The sequence below is a fragment of the Apodemus sylvaticus genome, chromosome 22 (genome assembly GCF_947179515.1).
Source record: "Apodemus sylvaticus chromosome 22, mApoSyl1.1, whole genome shotgun sequence".
NCBI classification, from domain to species: Eukaryota; Metazoa; Chordata; class Mammalia; order Rodentia; family Muridae; genus Apodemus; species Apodemus sylvaticus.
The window spans coordinates 23,303,071-23,322,125 of NC_067493.1; the positions used below are offsets into that span (position 1 = coordinate 23,303,071).

Below are 19,055 nucleotides of genomic sequence, written 5' to 3' on the forward strand. Positions count from 1 at the left end.
GAGCAATGCTGGGGCCAGGCTGGATTGGGACCATATAGAATTTTGTCATTGTTTCTGTAAACATCTTTCAATAATTAATTAGTTTATTTATTTGTGTGTGCGCACACACGGGTGTGTATGTGTCAGTGTGTGCAGTGTGTGCGTGTGTGCACTGGTGTGCCGTGGTGCACATGGTCAGAAGGCAAGTTTCAGGAGTCAGTTCTCTTTCTTCTACCTCGTGGGTCCCAGGGATCAAACTCAGATCCTGAGGCTTAGCAGCAAGCTCCTTTACCCACTGAGTCACATCCTCGGCCCTGTTGTTTTGAGAGAGGGTCTCATATGTAGCCTAGGCTAGCCTCAAACTCATTATGTCACCAAGAGTGACTTTAACACTGCCGCCTCCAACACATCCCCAAGTTCACACCCCACGCAGTGTGGCTATTGCAGCATCTGCCTGGCTGGCTGGGCAACCCTGTCCCACAATATAAAACAAAATAAGCAGTTTGTTTTTCTTCCTCTCCAGTGTGGCATTGACAAGGCCTATGATCAAAGCGCTGGAGTGTCAGTTCTGCACCAACCTCCAGAAACTCGTATTGATTGATTGAGACAAGGTGTCGTGTAGCTCAGTCTGACCCCAATGACCTTGACCTGATCCTCCTGCCTCCACCTCCTCAGTGCTGGGATTACAGGCATGCACCACCACACCCCGTCTATACAGTGCAAGGAATCGAACCCAGGGCTTCAGGCATGCTAGGCAGGCACTCTACCAACTGAGCCACATCCCCAGCTCCGATTTTCTGTGCTCTTGCATATTTGTTCCCTTGGGCTCTCACCTCGCTTGTGAAAATGATCCCAGCTTTTGGTCACAGGATGAGCCACCACCTGAGGCTGTCACTGCTGTCCCTATCAAAGCCCCAGGTGTGGCGAAGAGCCCTGTAAAATTGGCCAAGCCACTTACCTGGCTGACACCGACTACAGAGACATGAGGGTGTCCACTGAGCCTGGCTCAGATCAGCAAGGCCCAGGTCACTCAACCTTGAGTACTGAGTGGTGGTCATTTTAAGCCATTTTGAGTTAAGGTCTTTCATCCCAACTACTTGGGGGATGGGGCAGGAGGAACCAAGGCTCTAGGCCTGCACAGGCTGTAAATAAATGAATTCAAAGCCAGCCTGGGTAGCTTAGCAAGACTCTGTCTCCAAATCTGAAATTTGAAAGAGACTGGGGATACAGGTTAGTGTAGAGAACTTGGCTAGAATCCACCAGTAAGGGGCTGGGGCTTGGCTCAGTGGTAGAGTGTTTGCCCCACAGCAACAGTTGTGTCTGTGTATCCCCAGAATACACATGGTGAAATGAGAGAACTGATTTCCTCAAGTTTCCCTAGGACCTCCACATGCCTCCACTGCGGATGCTACCAAATAAATGTATGTATGTATGTATGTATGTATGTATGTATGCATGCATGTATGTACGTAAGCTTTTTTATTCCAAATAGAATCCCTTAGCAAGGGGCTGGGTGGGTGAGGGCATAGCTTAGCAGTAGAACTCCTGCCTAACATGTCCAGCTCCTTGGGCTCAATCCTCAGTAATGTAGAGGAAAACAAGGTTAAAGTTCAGTTTGTTACACAGCACTGCTATAGCAGATTGGTAACAGATACAATATGGGGCCTGTTAAGGAATCCGAGCTAGTGCTTGGCCTGTCAGTCAGACTGCCATCTAGTGGCTGGATCGTCGGGCAAGGGGCACGTGCTTCTAACCTCAGATGAATGCTATGGAGTTCTGACTGGGCCGGGGGATCTTGCCTGGTGGGTCTCACAGAGATTTTATTTTATTTTAAAAAATATATCGTTTTGCAGTTTTGGCGAGTGAACATTACGGGCCCCATGGATTCTAGTTAAGCACCCTGCTGCTAACTATATCTCTAGCTTCTTTCTCCTCCTGGTTAGCTTTTATTTCAAAGATAGTCTCAGTAGGCCTTGATATTTCTGTCCCCCTGCTTCCGCCTTCTGAATAAACTGTGACTTCTTTCTCCTCCTCCTCCTCCTCCTCCTAAGACACAGTTTCTCGGTGTAGCCCTGGCTGTCTGGAATTCTCTCTGTAGACCAGGCTGGCCTTACACTCAGAGATCTGCCTGCCTCTGCCTCCTGAGTGCTGGGATTAAAGGCCTGAGCCACCATTCCTGACATAAACTGTAATTTCTAATCCCAGCTCCATAGCGTTTTAAAAATGTATTATACTTTACTTATTTGTGCATATATGCTGGTGCACACACGTGAAGAGGACAGAGGACAACATGTTCTTTCTCTCTGCCCCATGTACATACTGGAGATCAAATGTGACTGGCCAAGTTTAGTGGCAAACGCCTTTGCCCACTGAACCATCTCTCCTGGCCAACAGCATAGATCAAACCTTTTAAAATTTGGGTTTATTTATTTAATTTTATGTGTATGAATGTTTTACCTGCATGAATGTATGTGCATGCTTGGTGACTGTGGAGGTCAGAAAATAGGATCAGAAGACTCCTCCGTAACCCCCAAACAAACAAAACAAAAATCCAACCTGCAGTTAGTGAGTCGCCATGTGGTGGTGAGATTGAAAACCCCGTTCTCTGCAAAAACAAGTGCTCTAAACTGAAACATTTCCCCAACCCTCCAGCAGGGATTATTCCTTACCAAAAAAAAAAAAAAATATTTTACATGTGTATGGACATTTTACCTATAGTCTATGCACCACATGTGTGCAGTGCCTGTGGAGGCCAGAAGAGGGCGTCAGATTGCCTGAAACTGGAGATAGCAAAGAGTTGTGAGCCTCCCTGTGGGTGCTGGGAAACTCAATTGTGGTCCTCTGGAAGAGTAGCCAGTGTTCTGAGTCACCGCGGGCCTCTCTAGCGCCCCCTAACAGGAGTTGTGTGACACTCTTTTCCTGGGACACAAGTACCAGGTCCTGTGTAGAAGCTGGGCTCCTGCAGAGTAGAGGGAAATGACTAGGCAGCTTTCTTCCTGACACATGCATCTTGATGGATGTTTTTATGGGATGGATGGGTATAAGGGAGGACCAGGGCCATGGAAGGGCCTGAAATGCCACGTGTGGGCTCGGGTAGAGGGCAGAGGGCTTACCCAGCATGGGTGAAGCCCTGCATCCCACCCCAGCACTGTGCGAATCAGTTGTGGTGGTGCATGCCTGTAATCCCAGCACAGAGGAGGTGGAGGCAGGAGGAGCAGTTCAAGGTCCTCTATACAGAGTCTGAGCGGGTCCTGGTCTCGTAAGACTCTATCTAAAAGAGAGGAAGCCGGGCGGTGGTGGCGCACACTGTTAATCCCAGCATTTGGGAGGCAGAGGTAGGCAGATTTCTGAGTTCAAGGCCAGCCTAAACTACAGGAGTCACTGCCTCAAAATGACAAGGGCCGGAGTTATAGCACTGTGGTTGAGCCACTTACCAGCGACCACAGGGCTGGGGGTTTGAATGCCAGCAATATCGAATAGAAAAAAATATTTTTTTTGGTTTGTTTTTTGAGACAGGGTTTCTCTGTGTAGCCCTGGCTGTCCTGGAACTCACTCTGTAGACCAGGCTGGCCTTGAACTCAGAAATCCACCTGCCTCTGCCTCCCAGACTGCTGGGATTAAAGGGCACCACTGCCTGGCTATAAAATAGATTTAATTTAAATATTTTAAGACAGCCAGAAGCCAGGCGGTGGTGGCGCATGCCTGTAATCCCAGCACTCTGGGAGGCAGAGGCAGGTGGATTTCTGAGTTCGAGGCCAGCCTGGTCTACAGAGTGAGTCCTAGGACAGCCAGAGCTATACAGAGAAACCCTGTCTCGAAAAAACCAAATCCAAAAAACAAAAAATAAACAAAAAACAAACAAAAAACCCAACAACAACAACAAACCAGCCAGCAAAATGGCTGGCTTTGCAGGGAAAGGCACTTGTATCCAAATCCAAACCTTGTTCTCTGACTTCCACACTGCAGCACACACTTGTGCATACACAAGGAGTGTGTGTGCATGTTTACATGTGTGTGTGTGCATGTGTGTGTGTGTGTGTGTCTGTGTGTGTGTGTGTGCCTATTGCATCTTATTGCAGGAATCTGGGGCTCCGAGCAGTGAACACAAGTGCTGGAATTCTGCTCACCATTCCACCCATGCAGGCTCCAGAAAACTCTCATCTCTATCCCAGACTTACACAACGCAGCCTTGGGGATCCTGCATGTTCCAGACTGTGTCCCCTACCTCGAACCTGCCCTGCTCACACAACCTGTTCCAGGGAGTGTTGTCACTATCCAGGAGAGGAGCTCTGCAGCGGGCCACCAAACTGATGTCACTGCCACCATCCCGCCCTTTCCACGCCCTTTCCCCTCTAACCTACAGGATTCCCAGTCTTCTCCCAACATCCCGAGCTGGAATGATTAAAACCGCAATTGTCAGGGCCACCACTATGGCTCAGTGGGCGAGGATGCTTGCTGCCAAGCCTGGTGACCCGAGTTCAATCCTCAGGGCCTCCGTGGCAGGGGGAGAGGGCCAACTCCCTAAGGTGTCCTCTGACCTGCGCATGCTCTCTGCACACCCCTCTCATGTCACCTCCACACAAATCAAAAACCCAAATCTCTCAATTCTGGCTGAGCTGGGAGGTGCAGGCCTGGCATCCCAGCTACTGTGGAGGCTAAGGAAGAAGAGGACTTAAAAGTTCAAGGTGTACCTGGGCCACAGAGTAAGTTCAGGGTCACCCTGAACAACTAAGATGAGTCTCAGAAAGCAGACAGGAGTCTGGCGGTGTGGCTCAGTGGCAGAGCGCTTGCCTAGGATGCTTAAAGCCCTTGGGTCATTCCCTTAGTGTCATAAGTGCCAGCACTGGGGAGGCCTAGGCAGAAGTATAGCGGTGAGCTGGAGGCTAGCCTGGGCTAATAGTGACCTGGAGGCTAGCCTGGGCTAATAGTGACCCGGAGGCTAGCCTGGGCTAATAGTGACCTGGAGGCTAGCCTGGGCTAATAGTGACCCGGAGGCTAGCCTGGGCTAATAGTGACCCGGAGGCTAGCCTGGGCTAATAGTGACCTGAAGGAACAGTCTGTTGTATACTGAAACCTTATGAGAAAGAGGGTGAGTCTGGCGGTGGTGGCTCACGCCTGTAATCCCAGCACTCTGGGAGGCAGAGGCAGGCGGTGAGTTCGAGGCCAGCCTGGTCCACAGAGTGAGTTCCAGGACAACCAGGGCTATACAGAGAAACCCTGTCTCGAAAAAAAAAAAAATCCAAAAAACAAGACAAAAAAAAAAAACCAAAAAAACAAACAAAAAAGAGAGGGTGGGGAGAGAAGAAGAGGAGGGGGAAGAGGAGGAGGGAGAGAGGGAGGAAGAGGAAGTGGAGGAGGAGGAGTACCTGGAGCACGGTAGCCCATGCCTATAATCCTAACACTTGGGAGGTAGAGACAGGAAGATCAGAAGTTCAAGGCTATCCTTGACCTAATCAGCTTGAGGCTAGCCTGAGTGACCTGAGACCCTGTCACTCAAAATTGAAATCAGAAAAGAAAATGAAACCTAGATTTAGTGGTATGATAACACCTCTTCCTCCTCCTCCAGTCCCTCGCCTATGGAAATCTGTCCTCTCTCCTGTCCCATGCTCCCACCGAGCCACAGACACCCGCAGCAGCAGCAAGCCAGCATCCACTTTGCAGTGCGCCCTCAGGTGGGACATTCCCCCAGACACAGCAGCATTTTATTCACCGTTGGGCATCGAGACGGAGGGTGGGTGGCCACAGGAAGCCAGGGAGGCCTTCCGGGGGGATAGGCAAAAGAGGGCCAGGAGGAACTGGGCAGCTGAGGTATGTGGAGACACATGGCTGCAGCCCCCACCGCACCCAAGCCCTTCCTGCAGCCAAGGTGCGCGATCAAGTACCCTGGACCCTGTGACGTTCCTCTGCGGTGCAGTTGGTCTCCGTGCTCGGACTGCAGAAGATGCTTGCTGGCAGCTGTCACCAGGCGAGGGGTGACACCATCCCCGAGCTACGTGGGCCATCCCCTGCCTGCAGGTCGCTGAGGGCTCTCTGGAGATGGGGAGGGGTGGTCAGTGGGCGTAGCATCGCTGGCACCCTCCCTGCCCCTTCCTGGCCCCCAGACGACTGGTGCTGAGGTTGTTGGCTGCATCCCGCAGAGACAGGGGATGTGCCACCCACTGGCATCCTTTCTGAGCCCCACCTCCCTTCAGGGGCCTCTCCAGCCTCCACCCTGGCTCACCTCAAATTTGCTCATGAATTCTGAAAAGATGCCAAAGAAGGCCTCTGAGGTAGTGGCCTTGGAGTCCTCTCCGAAGAAGGCCAGTGCCTTCCCCAGCTCTTCCATGGCCTCTCGCTGTAGACCATCCAACGCTCGCAGAGCTGGCTGCGCTGTTTCCAGAAAGGACTACAGGACCTTGGTCAAGGACACAGCCCCTGGGTGCTTTACCCTTCTTGGCTGGAGCGTGAACCCAGATAGACCTAGCTACTCCACTCCCTCTGCTCTGAAGCAATCTTCCTTAAAGCAGGCAGAGAACTATGCTATGACCCTCGCTCACACCAACCCCTTCCCGTCCCACCCCCTCCCTACCCTCAATCCTACACGTCTCCAGCCCCAGCCCCACCCCTGTCACAGGTCCCAGGCCACCAGTCCTTAACTTCATGCATAACTAATATACAGTCTGAATAGCCCCAGACTTCCATTCTCTCTCCACAAGGGGATGCTGTCCTCTTTGGATTCTGCTTAGTCCTTTCTTGACCCTTACTATGTAGCCCAGGCTGGCCTTTACTGTGTAGCCCAGGCTGGCCTTTACTGTGTAGCCCAGGCTGGCCTTTACTGTGTAGCCCAGGCTGGCCTTTACTGTGTAGCCCAGGCTGGCCTTTACTGTGTAGCCCAGGCTGGCCTTTACTGTGTAGCCCAGGCTGGCCTTTACTGTGTAGCCCAGGCTGGCCTTTACTATGTAGCCCAGGCTGGCCTTGCCTCAGCATCCTGGGTCCTGGGATTCCAGGTCTCAGCCCCAGTGTGTGGGGCCCCCTGACCATCTCTCAAACCATTCACTTGGACTGACCCTGTCTGACTGACACTTTGATCCATGTGTTTGTTTGACACAGGACTTCTTGTAACCCAGGCTGGCTTGGAAAGAGCTGAGCATGACTTTGAACTCCTGGTCCTTCCGCCTCTACCTCTGAGCCCGTGTGTGTAACACCACAGTGGGCTTTTGTTCTATTCCTTCCTTCCTCTCTCCCTCTTTTTGTTTTCTTCCTTTGTTCTTTTCCTTTGGTTTTTTGAGGCAGTTTCTCTGTGTAGCCCTGACTATACTGGAACTCACTCTGTAGACCAGGCTAACCTCAAACCCAGAGATCTGCCTGCCTCTGCCTCTGCCTCCCAAGTACTGGGATTACAGGCATGTGCCACCACGCCCCGGCAATTACCTCCTTTTTGTTATCTGCTAAAACAGTTCAAATGTTCATTGTTTCTGACCTCCAAGGGTTAGCTTGTCCCTCAGTGGACCTCCAAGATTTAAGACAGTATCTGGCACGCCGTAAATAACTCCTGGGGAAAAGCTCAGTGGCCCTGATTCAAGGCATCCAGTTCAGTGGAGAGCAATTATCTAGCATGCAGAAGGCTCTGGACTCAGTCTCCCAATGCCTCTCACCTTGCTTTCGGCTTACAGGGCCTGACTGGCCAGGCTTCTCCTGTGTCTCTTGTGACTTAAATCTGGGCTGTACCATTCCTAAGGGCAGATACTAGACAACATGTCAGTGACTTTGGGAACTATGTGTGGGCCTGGCGGCAGAGACCTGTCATCCCAGACACTTGGGAGGATGGGGCCAGAGAACTGTCACTTCAAGGCCTGCCTGGGCTATAGTGAGTTTGAGACCAGCCTGGACCACCTAGAGAGGGGAGGAACTTGGTATATATCTCAGTGACAGAGTTCTTACTTAGCATGCTCATTGCCCTGAATTCAGTTTCCAACAGATTTTATCTATATCTGCAAATGTAGCTCAGTGATCAAGCCTTGGTCTTGAATCCCCAGCAAGGGCCTGGGAGAGTTCAGTGTCTGCCTAGAATCACCCAGTGAGAAGCTAGCGTATGGTGAGAAGCTAGCGTATGGTAAGAAGCTAGTGTATGGTAAGAAGCTAGCGTCTGGTGAGGAGCTAGCATCCGGTAAGAAGCTAGCGTCTGGTGAGGAGCTAGCATCCTGTGAGAAGCTAGGGTACAGTGAGAAGCTGGCATATAGTGAGAAGCTGGTGTACAGTGAGAAGCTAGCATCCGGTAAGAAGCTAGTGTCTGATGAGAAGCTATCGTACAGTGAGAAGCTAGCGTATAGCTCGGTGGTGGAGCTCTTGCCTAGGATCCCACAGGGGCTGAGGACAAGGCTTGGCCACTGTCCTAGAATCCTCCAGTGAGGGGCCGGCAGCGTGGTTCAGCAGTAGAACGTATGCCTGTGCCTGTTCCTGTACAGTTCAATCCCCAGCATCGAACACACAGGACAGAACTCCGTCCTCGGTTCTCAGCGTTGCATAAGCACCCAGATTCTAAATAATGTAGGATGGAACCTCTCCCAACATCCCTGGGCACACAACCGCTTCTGCCTGGAGTGTCTGCAAGGATCTACACTGGCCACTAGAGCCATCGTCAGCTTTACCCAGAGTCCGGGCTAGTGCTGATTAGAGGATACAGCCATGACCACAGCGAACCTGTCCTCACTGGAGGGGGCCATGCTCTGGCAGGCCACCTGAATCTCACTGACAGTGTCATGGAGGTCAGCCAGGTCACCAGTCAGGGCTCGCTGGTTCACTGTATGTAAGGAAAGAAGCAAAGTCTTATGGGGAATGCATCCCCAGCTCAGAGTAGCACACGGCTGCCTCCCTTACCCATTCACCCAGCCTACCTTTGGCAGCCAGGGGCACAGTGGGCAGGTCCTGGGCAAAGCCGAGGAGCTCAGGGAAGTGCTGGCTGAGCGATTTGGCAAGGATGTGCAGAAAGGTAGACTTCCCATCCACTGTCTTGGTGGAGTTTAGCTGCAAGGGATGCCCGGCACATAAGCTTCTCCAAGTCCCCCACCAGACTCCTGGTCACATGACACCAGGTTTTTCTGTATTCCCAGAATTCTCAGCCTGTGATACTCTTTCCAAATTCTCTCCCCACTCTCCTTTTCTAGATCCTGAAGCTGGGCTGGAGAAGCAACCTTGTACACGTCTACCCTTTGGTAAGTCACATCTGGGCCTATGTGCAGCCAGTTCTTCCCTCCCCCAGGGAGAACTTTGTGACATGTTTTCTTCTCCTGTTAGAACATTTTTTGGTTGTGTGAGCCAGGATCTTATTTAGCCCGTGTTAGACTAGAACTCCTGATCCTCTCGCCTCGACCTTCTAAATGATGGGATTACAGGTCTACACCACCACACTTGGCTTAGCCGCCACAACTTGACTCTGCCTCCAAGTCTGGTAGCTAGAGCAGGTGGCTGCCTGGCCCTCACCTCTGTCAGGAAGTTGATCTTGAAGCCAGTGGTCTTGTTGGTCTTGGGCTGTCCGTCGTTGAGATAGTTACCCATGGCCAACACAAACTGTGGGAAGAAAAGCAGGGTGATCCGGTCTAGAGCTCCCCCCTCCCCCTCCCCGGCCCACGTGTAGGTCTTGGTCTCATGGCTGGGAGCCCCAAGAGACAGAAAGATCAGATTAAACAAACGGATGGAAAATGGCTTGACCTCCAGGATCTTGGCGAGTTTCCGGCTGTTTTTGAGCTCTAGAGACGCCTGTCGCAGGCACTCGAGGCTGCCTCGTATCTCCTCTGTCTTCTCCTGCAAGGTGGCCTGAAAGTGTAGACTTCGCAGGCGGGTCTTGTATTCGGGAACCGACAGCATCTGCCGGAAAGTCAGGGACCAGGATTCATCCATTCCCAGCCAGGACATTCTGCCCAGCCTGGGGAGTGAGTCCTCTGACAGATGAAGAAGGTACCCCTTAGGAAAAGTTAGCACGACCCTGGGGACAGTCTTCTCGCAGCTGCCTTGACCTCAAGTGGAAACTCAAAGGAGTTAAACTGGGACTCAGAAGCCAGGGGACCTGGGGCAGAAGCCAACTTCTGACTGTAGAGGGAGCCCGGCGGAGGCGCCCTAGACCCGGTGTGGGGCTGGAGGCTGGTCTTAGCACCTGCAGGACGAACTGGTCCGGCTCACTGAGGCGACCCGGAGCCTCGCGGAAAGCCTGATAGCGCTGTTCCTCGTCGGCGTCCGGAGCGAACAGCAGTAGCTGTGCCAGATGAGCAGGCTCCAGGCGCCGGGGCTCCATGCTCATGAGCACTTGCCGCAGTTCGCCCGGGGTTAGCTTCAGGTGCGCTAGGAGTATGGCTGCGGATGGGGCACTAGGGTGAGACGGGGGCGGAGACCTGGGGCGGGGCCAAATTAAGGGCGGGGCCTCAGGGAAGCGTAGGGACTTGATTCGGCGAGGCTACTGGGAGGAGCATAGCGAAGAGGGGCCTGAGAGAAGTAGCAAGTGGAGAAGGGCGTGGCATGGGAGTAGCCAGAGACTAGGGGTATGGGAGAGTGACAGGAGAGGGCTGGCGGGATCCCCAAAACCAATCACCTGGGTGAGACCTGTGGGCGGAGCGTGGAACTAGGGAGGGATGAAGTCGATAATGTGACTGGAGGCAGGACCAAGACCACGAAACCCATATGACGGGCGTGGCCAATAGAGAGTGCCTAGGGGTACACCTGAGTACAGATTGGGGGTCCTGCTACACTGAGAAACAGCCTTCTTTAGCAGCGTGACCGGTCCCAGTCTCCACATCTTAATTTCGATCTCCCCATCCCTTTGCCAGTCTCAGTTTTTGTGGCCCTGAGGGCGGGGCCCCTAAGGCTTCTCACAGGTATTGTAGGCCTTCTTGTGGGACAAGATCTCCACCACTTCCTTCTTCCTGAAGGGCTCGGGGCCGGGCACTGGCTCTGGAAGGAAAAACTGTACAGTTTAATGGGGAATGAGGGGCTAGACTAGGGCTGCTGTGGCAGGGCCAAGGGAGAGGTGTGGCCACAACCAGTGGTCCAGGAACTTTTCCGGGATTGCATCTCCTTAACTACATCAGCTCCAGGCATCCAAACTCCCCCTCATTCCTCAGCCTTTCAGTCGCAGACCTGCAGGTGCAGCCTAAGGCATTTAACACATGGCTTGCCTGTCCCCACACTGCTGTCTCCTCGAAGGCCCTCCTCCTTGCACCCCTCAGGCTGAACAATGAAAACCAACCACTTCCTGAGTTTGTGCTGTGTGACTTGGTGCAAACCACCTAGCCTTTCTGGGCTTCCTCATTAAGAAGTGATTCTGGGATCTAGCTTACAGGACCATCAAGGGGTCCATTCAAGCCCGCAGAAGGGCTTGAAAGTGTGGAGACACAGTATCTAGAAGTGTATGCTCCGGGACCAGAAGCTAGAAGGCAGCAGGGGGCGTGGCTTGGCCACTTACTCTGAGGTTTCTGGGTGCCGAAGTGGAGCTCCAGGTCCAGGTATTTCACCATGTCACTCAGCTTGTCATAGTCAGAGTCTTCCCCAAGCTGTAGGAATCGAGTGTGAGATGCTCAGAGCAGGGAGAGCCAGGCCGCTAGCCTGCCTTTGTCCTCTGAGATCCATCCTGAGGACCCCCAGAGAGATAGGGCCTGGGAGGTCCAAGAGGAAGACAGCAAGAGGAGGGTACAGGTGGGAAGCCCTAGATAGAAGCTGGATGTGGTGTACCCCTTTAATCCCAGAACTCAGGAGCCAGAGGTCCCCGCGAGTTCCAGGCCAGCCTGGCCCACACAGTGAGACCTTGTCTCAAAAAATAGAAATAGAAAGGGAGGAACAAAGGAATTCTATAAACCGGGGCTGGAGCGATGGCTCAGCGGTTAAGAATACTAGCTGCTCTTGTCTGACAGTTCACAACTGTTAGTAACTCCAGCTCCAGGGTATCTGACGCCCTGTTCTGGCCTCCGAGGGGCCCTGCGCTCAGGTGCAGGACCTGCGCTCATGTGCATATATCTACACACACACACACACACACACACACACAATTTTTCTTTAAAAAAGAAATGCAGCATAATCCAAGTTATAAGCTAAGAAACTGACTCCCCTTCTGGTGAGTAAGGCAGCCATTCATGGAACTCCATCCATGAAGAAGGGAGATGAAGGTGGCATCCAAGAGGGCTAAAGAGAGAGGCCTGAGGGGTCTGTCCTGTTTTAAAGTGCTGTGTCTGGTCTGTGTGCACATATATGTCAATATGTACACGTGTGAGGACAGTGGTAGACATCAAATGTCTTTGTCCTGTGGCGTGTTTTATATATATATATATATATATATATATATATATATATACACACATACACACACATATATAACATATATATACACACACATATATATATAACATATATACATACACACATATATATAACACACACACATATATATAACATACACTCACATATATATATATGTATATATGTATGTATGTATACATATACACACACATATACATACACACAGATATATATACATATATATGTATATATATAAAATGGGTGCTGGGGATTTGAACTCAGGTTCTCATGCCTGATCAGTAAATGCTCTAACTTTATTAAACCTAGAGCTCTACCAACTGGTTAAGTTAGCTGGCCAATGAGCTTCTGGGATCTGTCACCTAGGATACAGATGTACACCAGCATGTCCAGACTTCCCCAGGAACTCGGGTTCTGATCCTTGCGCGGCAGGCACTACCCATTGAGCAATCTCCTAGCACCCTTCTTTACCCCCATTCTTCTGATTAGAACTTGCTATGTAACCCAGGCCGGCCTTGAACTCATGATCCTCTTTCCTTGGCCTGCTGAATGCTGCATGACTGGTGTGTACCGCCACACCCTGTTTGAGGTTCTCTTTTGCAGTAAATGGGTTCATCCCAGAACTGCCTTGGGCAGGGTGAGCAGGTGCCTGAGTGGTTTATGCAGGCAGTGATCTCCTGCAATGACCACGAGGTGCTTGGACAGGGTGGGGGTCGGGGCGGCTGCTGAGTGAGGGGAGACTCTGCTGGGCAAGGATGCCTGGCAGGAAGGGTGGCCAGGTGTGTTCAGCCCTGGTGACCAGGGCGATGACACCTGAGAGCAAGCTTGTAGACTCATCTCTGGATAGTAGGAATATGGCCTCCAGGAACCTGAGATAAGAGGTGTCCCTTCTCTTTGAAACATGTAGGCCAGGCTGGCCCTAGACTCACTGTATAGACAGGAATGGCCTTGGACTTCTGAGCCTCCTGCCTCCACCTCCCAAGTCTTGGGATTACAGCTGTATAATATGATGCCTGACTGATGTGCTGGGAATGGAATCCAGGGCCTTGATCATCAGAAGCCAGCTCTGTATTGCTAAGTTACATCCCCTAGTCCCACCCCCTGAGGAGAGGCACAGGCCTTTCTTTTTAAGGTAGAATCTTGCTATATAGCCCAGGCTAGCCTCAAAGATGAACTTACAGCGATCCTTTTGCCTCAGTCTCCTAAGTGCTGGAATTATGGGCACGAGCCACTATACCCAGCTTACCTGTGATCATATTTAAAGGAGTAGTTGAGCTTGGTATAACAGCTCATTCCTAGAATCCCAGCACTTTAAGGGGTATTGAGGCAGGAGGATTGCCATTAATTAAAAAAAAAAATGGGGGAGGGGTCTAAGAGAGGTAGTTCAGCCTCAAGAGCAATAGGTTTGCAATGGGCAGGGTGGCATTTCCAGAACTCCCCACTATGCTTCTGGCTTGGGGATACCTTTGTCATGGGCAGGGCTGTCACTTCTCCGCTCAGGGTAAGAAGGACCAAGGAATGTTCTAGTTGATGTTAGAAGAGGCCAGGAACTAGTGAGATGGCTCAGAAGTTGCTTTCACTAGTTTGATGACCTGGGTTAAACCCCTGGGATTTATGGGGCGAAAAGAGAGCTGACTCCTGTATGTTGTCCTTGACCGCTATATCCGTGCCGCCCCCCACCCCGATTTAATAAATGTAATAAGAAAACTAAAGAAGAGGAGGAGGGTAAAGAGAAGAGGAGGAGGTGGAGGAGGCTGTTACCAGGGCAGCGAAGATGGAGGGAAGAGGAGGGGGAGGGGAAGGGGAGGAGGGGGAGGGGGAGCCCAAGGTCAGGACGATGGATCTTGTCTAATGTTACTGTCTAGACCACTCACCCAGTTTAGAGAACCACTGGTCCCCAGATCACCTACCTGACCCCAGATGGTGCCTTCTGAGTTCTCCACCTGTTCCCAGCGCAAGCGCTTGACGCTCATGTGACTGGTCTCGCTGCGGCGGTGGCCCACGCCTCGGGATAGCATGGGGGGTGCACAGGGCACAGGTGGGGGCAGAGGGGGTGGGGGTGGAGGTGGGACTGGATGGCTGATCTGGGTGAGGGGTTTGGTCAATGACTGAGGGGGACCTCGGGGGCCATCGGAGGTGCGGGAGCTGGGTTTGGGGTCGTGGAAAGGCAGGGGCGGTGGCGGCGGGGGACTGAGCGGGGGTGGGGGGATGTGGTCAGAGATGGAGGAATAGGTCAGAGAACTGCCCTCCTCGCTGCTGCTGACACACTCGCTAGCGCTGCTCCTCTCATTGGTCACAAAGCTGCCCTGGTCATCGTGGAAGCTCATCTGCCCAAGGGGAGAGCAAGTGGGAAGTCAAGCTGGAGCCCTGGAGCCTGGAGCTGGGGGTGGGGTGGGGTGGGGTGGGGGAGGGGCGGGGAAGTGCGCGAAACAAGAGGAAGCGACGGGACCGCAGTCCCGAACCTCTCAGCCTGACCTTGTGAGTGGGTTAGCCTGAGACACAGTAAATATTTGGGAAAAGATGGAATAGCCCAGGAAAAGACACAGAAGCGATTGTTTGGCCCAAGGCTGTGAACTGGATATCCTAGGTTGAAGAATGGGGTAACCTGAGATAAAATGTGTACGATAGCCTCAGGCAAGGGTGGGATAAGGATGAACAAAGAATAATTTGGGATTACTCCAGACAAGGAGATGGGGTAGCCTGACAGGCAGGCAGGTTGTGAAGCAGTTTGGGGCAGACTGCAGTGAAACAGGTCTCCTGCAGACTTTCTGGGGGACCACGGAGCGCTCTACCTCCACCCCTAACTGTCTGCGCCCACTCGCATGCCCACCTCCTCATAGTCATTCTCCGGTGTCAGGAAGTCATCCACAATGGTGACTCGGGGGCCCAGCTGCTCGCTCAACACGTCCAGGAAGCGATCTGTGTCTCGGCTCCGCACGGGGCGTGAGAAAGCGAAGAGCTTCCTGCGACTGGGCGGCCGGATGGGGTCTGGGCTTGGGGGGCTGTCGGGGTGGATGGACCCAAGGCCTGGCTGTGGGGAGGGCGCTCTGCTGCTGTCCAAGCTGGCGTAGGGGTGGGACTCCGAGCTGCTGGGGGAGGCCAGACCCCCAGAGCACAGCGGATCATAGCACGGGGAAGGCAGGAGCCGGTCACTGGGCCACGAGACTCCAGACAGGGTCCTGGGCCCTTGATTGGTGGTAGAAGGAGAGGAAGCCTATCAGTGAGCGCCCAGCAGTGGGTGGGACAATGAGTCTGCTGTCTGTCTGTCCTAAGACGTGCTTTCTGTCTCTGGGCTATTGCCTCTCTGGTTACAGAAAGTATCTCTTGACTTCAGTTCATGCCAATACCCTAGCTCATCTGGGAACATACCTCAGAGACCCATGAGGGGTCCTCTTGTAGGCTTCTTGCAAGGGTCATAAAGATCCACCTCCACCCAGCAAGGCTCAAGTGCTCAGTGTGTTCCATCAGTCAGCCCCACCCTTAACTCTCCATGCCCCCAACACCCCTACCCCCACCCCGTGCCCCTAGTAGCAGAGAGCGAGGCTAGGGCCTTGCATAGTCCAGGGACGTGCCATTTGGTTATATCTTTCTCCAAACCACCTTCTTTCCCACTTAAATTTTTTTTTTCTTTTTGAAACAGAGTCTCAAGTAGCTCAGGCTGGCCTTGAATTCTCTAGTAAGTTGTAGATAACTTCGAATTTCTTTCTTTCTTTCCTTCTTTCTTTCTTTCTTTCTTTCTTTCTTTCTTTCTTTCTTTCTTTCTTTCCTTCCTTCCTTCCTTCCTTCCTTCCTTCTTTCTTTCTTTCTTTTTTTTTTTTGATTTGTTTTTTTCGAGACAGGGTTTCTCTGTGTAGCCCTGGCTGTCCTGGAACTCACTCTGTAGATCAGGCTGGCCTCGAACTCAGAAATCCACCTGCCTCTGCCTCCCAGAGTGCTGGGATTACAGGCGTGCGCCACCACCGCCCAGCTTTCTTTCTTTTTTTTGAGACAGGGTTTCTCTGTGTAGCCCTGGCTGTCCTGGAACTCACTCTGTAGACCAGGCTGGCCTCGAACTCAGAAATCTACTTGCCTCTGCCTCCCAAGTGCTGGGATTACCACCGCCTGGCTAACTTTGAATTTCTAATCCTCCCACCTCTGCTTCCTGGATGCTAGATCACAATTAAGCTCCATCACGTTCCTTCTTTTATCTGGTGCTAGGGGTAGAACCCAGGGGCTCATGCATGCCAGGCACCACTCTGTCAACTGCAGCCCAAGCCATACTTTTTTAAAGTTTTGAGGCAGGGTCTTGATAAATTGCCCAGACTGGCCCTGAACTCATTCTGTAGCCCAACAGGCCTTGAGCTATGATCCTCCTGCCTCAGCTCCCCGAGCAGTTGCAATGACAGGGTCATGTTACAGGCACCGCTGGTCTTGCTTAGATTACAGAAACACCATCTTCCTAGTTATACCATCCACGAAGCGTGCACTTCAGAGTGTCCCCAAGAGCCATACGCTAACTTGAGGACTTGTTCGGGGGACACTCTGCTTTTCCAGAGACGGCCAGCTGGTGTGAAGACCACAAGGGACAAATGAGGAGCTAGGACGAGCCAACCTTGATGACCTATGGCGTATGCACGGAGGGCTCCAGGTTTCCCTGTGACTCAGGTGCACGCCCTTCAGGGTTATGTCTGAGAGCTGGGGTGACACACGGACAGACAGCTAGAAGAATAGAAGCCAGTACCCGCTCCGGATCTTGAGGTTAGCTGAGGCCATACCTGATGTGCCCACCAGGCTGGGGACTGGTGGAGAGGCCCGGGACTTGGACACGGTGCCTATCTTCCCCTTGAAGCTGCTGTTCAGTCGAGATTCGAGCTCTGCATAGACAGCTGACATCTAGGAGGCAACGGAGAAGAGTCCAGCCTTCTCCTACCGCTCCCTGTGTTCTCAACGGGACCTTAGAGACTACACAGGGACAGTTCGCCCCAGCCTGAAATAGCATCTGGGAAACTTTGGTCAGGGGTCTCCATGCACTGGCCACCCATACCCATGCTCACTGGCATCTGGAATGCAGAAAGGCCTCACCATTTTGGGGTTGGGGGTTTCCGGGAGGGATGTGCCATCGCCAGCCTGACGCTCGCCTGGGATCAGAGGTAGGGGCATCTCAGGACAGTCACCAGGGCCTGCCAGGAAGGCGCCATGGAAATCTTGTTATTATATTTGAGCTCTACGGCTCAGTCCAGATCTGCACAGCCCCCACTCAGCCTTGCTATCTCCTGATTTCCTCAACATGATGATTAGTCTTGGTTGTCAGCTCTGCTGGATCTGGAATCAGCTGAGTCACATTTCTGGGTGGATCTGTGAACACCCTGCTTGGAAGGATTAACTGAGAAGGGAAGACTTGTCTACTCCAAGATGGGCAGGACCTTCCTGTTGCAGCTCAGATATAAAGAAATGATGGAAAAACATGCTTTGCCTGCCTGCCTTCCCTTCTTGCTGGCAAGTGGATCTGTTCTGCTGCTGCTGCTGCTGCCGCCACCATTAGAACCCAGATTCTTCAGGCTCCCAGTGTAGACTGGATCAGCAGCTCTTTGGAATCCTCCAGGGCTTTAGTACTAAGTTGGGACTACACATGCCTCCAGCTCAAGGACTGAGCAGCTACTGGGTGTCTAGCCTCTCCAGCATGCCGATGGCCATTGTTGGAACTGTGCAACCCTTATGGAAGCCAATGTAATAAATCCTCTTTGGGACTGACATTCATTCTATAGGTTCTGACCCTCTAGAGAACCCTGGCTAACACACTCATTGTTTCAGTAAGACCATTTACAGAAGAGGACTACAGCTCCAGCCTTTCCGTGAGAGAACCATACCACAGCTGAGGCTGGCCTCCAGGCCCTGGGAGCGCAGGCTGCGACGGCACATGGAAGAGGCCCTTAGGGAACTCCGTGGTTGTGGCTCCGGTGTGGGCTCTGGAGTAGATTCTGGCTCCAGGTCCAGTGAGGATTCAGGCTCTGTGGTGGGACAGGCAAGGATTGTCACAAGGCCCTGGTCCTGTGAGCCTCCACAGGCAAGGGAAGAGAGGGAAGAACTCATTGCTACCAAAATGTTGCCTCTGGGCCAATTGGGTCCTCCTGGATAACACTACAGTATTTCATAGGTAGCACTGAAGATGAAACCCAGTACTTTGAGCATGCTTGTTAGGTGCTCTCCCACTGAGCCACGCCCCAGGCCCTCAGTGGGGGATTCTAGGCAGGGGCTCTACCACTGAGCCACACCCCCAGCCCCTCACTGGGGGATTTTTGGCAGGTGCTCTCCCACTGAGCCACATCCCAGCCCCTCACTGGGGGATTCTAGGGCCTCTCCCACTGAGCCACACCCCAGCCCCTCACTAGGGGATTCTAGGCTGGTGCTCTACCACTGAGCCACACCCCCAGCCCCTCACTGGGGGATTCTAGGCAGGGGCTTTACCACTGAGCCATACACCAACCCCTTACTACTGGTAGTCTATGCAATTACTCTACCACTGAAATGCAGTGTCCTTTTGGGGTAATGCTCCCAGAGCAAGAAAAGCAACTGAAGGATGGAAAACATTGTGGGGGCCGATCCGTCCCCAATCCACTTCTTGTTAGGATACCAGGCTTCTAGGGTCCTCACACCTAGTGCTTATTCTGGGCTGCTGACTGACACCCAGAAGAACTTGTTAGGGCAAACTGAAAAGGTTCTGGGCACATGGTACCCTTTTGGGAACCTTGAGCTACAGGCTAAAAGTCCTCAGCCCTGCTCAGTCCTCCAAGCTGTAGGGAGTCCGTACATTAAAAGCAGGA

The 19,055-nt window shown here is 52.5% G+C and overlaps 1 protein-coding gene across 3 annotated transcripts in view; it reads right to left on the reverse strand.

The window, feature by feature from the left end:
* Positions 1–5,628: 5,628 nt before the first annotated feature.
* Positions 5,629–19,055, reverse strand: part of Grid2ip (Grid2 interacting protein) — a 35,560-nt gene continuing 22,133 nt past the window's right edge. For all 3 annotated transcript variants that reach the window (XM_052168644.1, XM_052168646.1, XM_052168645.1), the window contains 14 exons: positions 18,102–18,242; positions 17,317–17,414; positions 17,010–17,127; positions 15,086–15,441; positions 14,166–14,582; positions 11,411–11,498; positions 10,822–10,899; positions 10,109–10,305; positions 9,667–9,822; positions 9,439–9,525; positions 8,853–8,982; positions 8,640–8,758; positions 6,200–6,364; positions 5,629–6,009 (listed from right to left, as the gene is read on the reverse strand). In XM_052168644.1, coding sequence (XP_052024604.1) covers positions 5,938–6,009; positions 6,200–6,364; positions 8,640–8,758; positions 8,853–8,982; positions 9,439–9,525; positions 9,667–9,822; positions 10,109–10,305; positions 10,822–10,899; positions 11,411–11,498; positions 14,166–14,582; positions 15,086–15,441; positions 17,010–17,127; positions 17,317–17,414; positions 18,102–18,242 — 2,222 coding nt within the window. In that variant the 3' untranslated portion in view covers positions 5,629–5,937. The remainder of the gene's footprint in view (positions 6,010–6,199; positions 6,365–8,639; positions 8,759–8,852; positions 8,983–9,438; positions 9,526–9,666; positions 9,823–10,108; positions 10,306–10,821; positions 10,900–11,410; positions 11,499–14,165; positions 14,583–15,085; positions 15,442–17,009; positions 17,128–17,316; positions 17,415–18,101; positions 18,243–19,055) is intronic.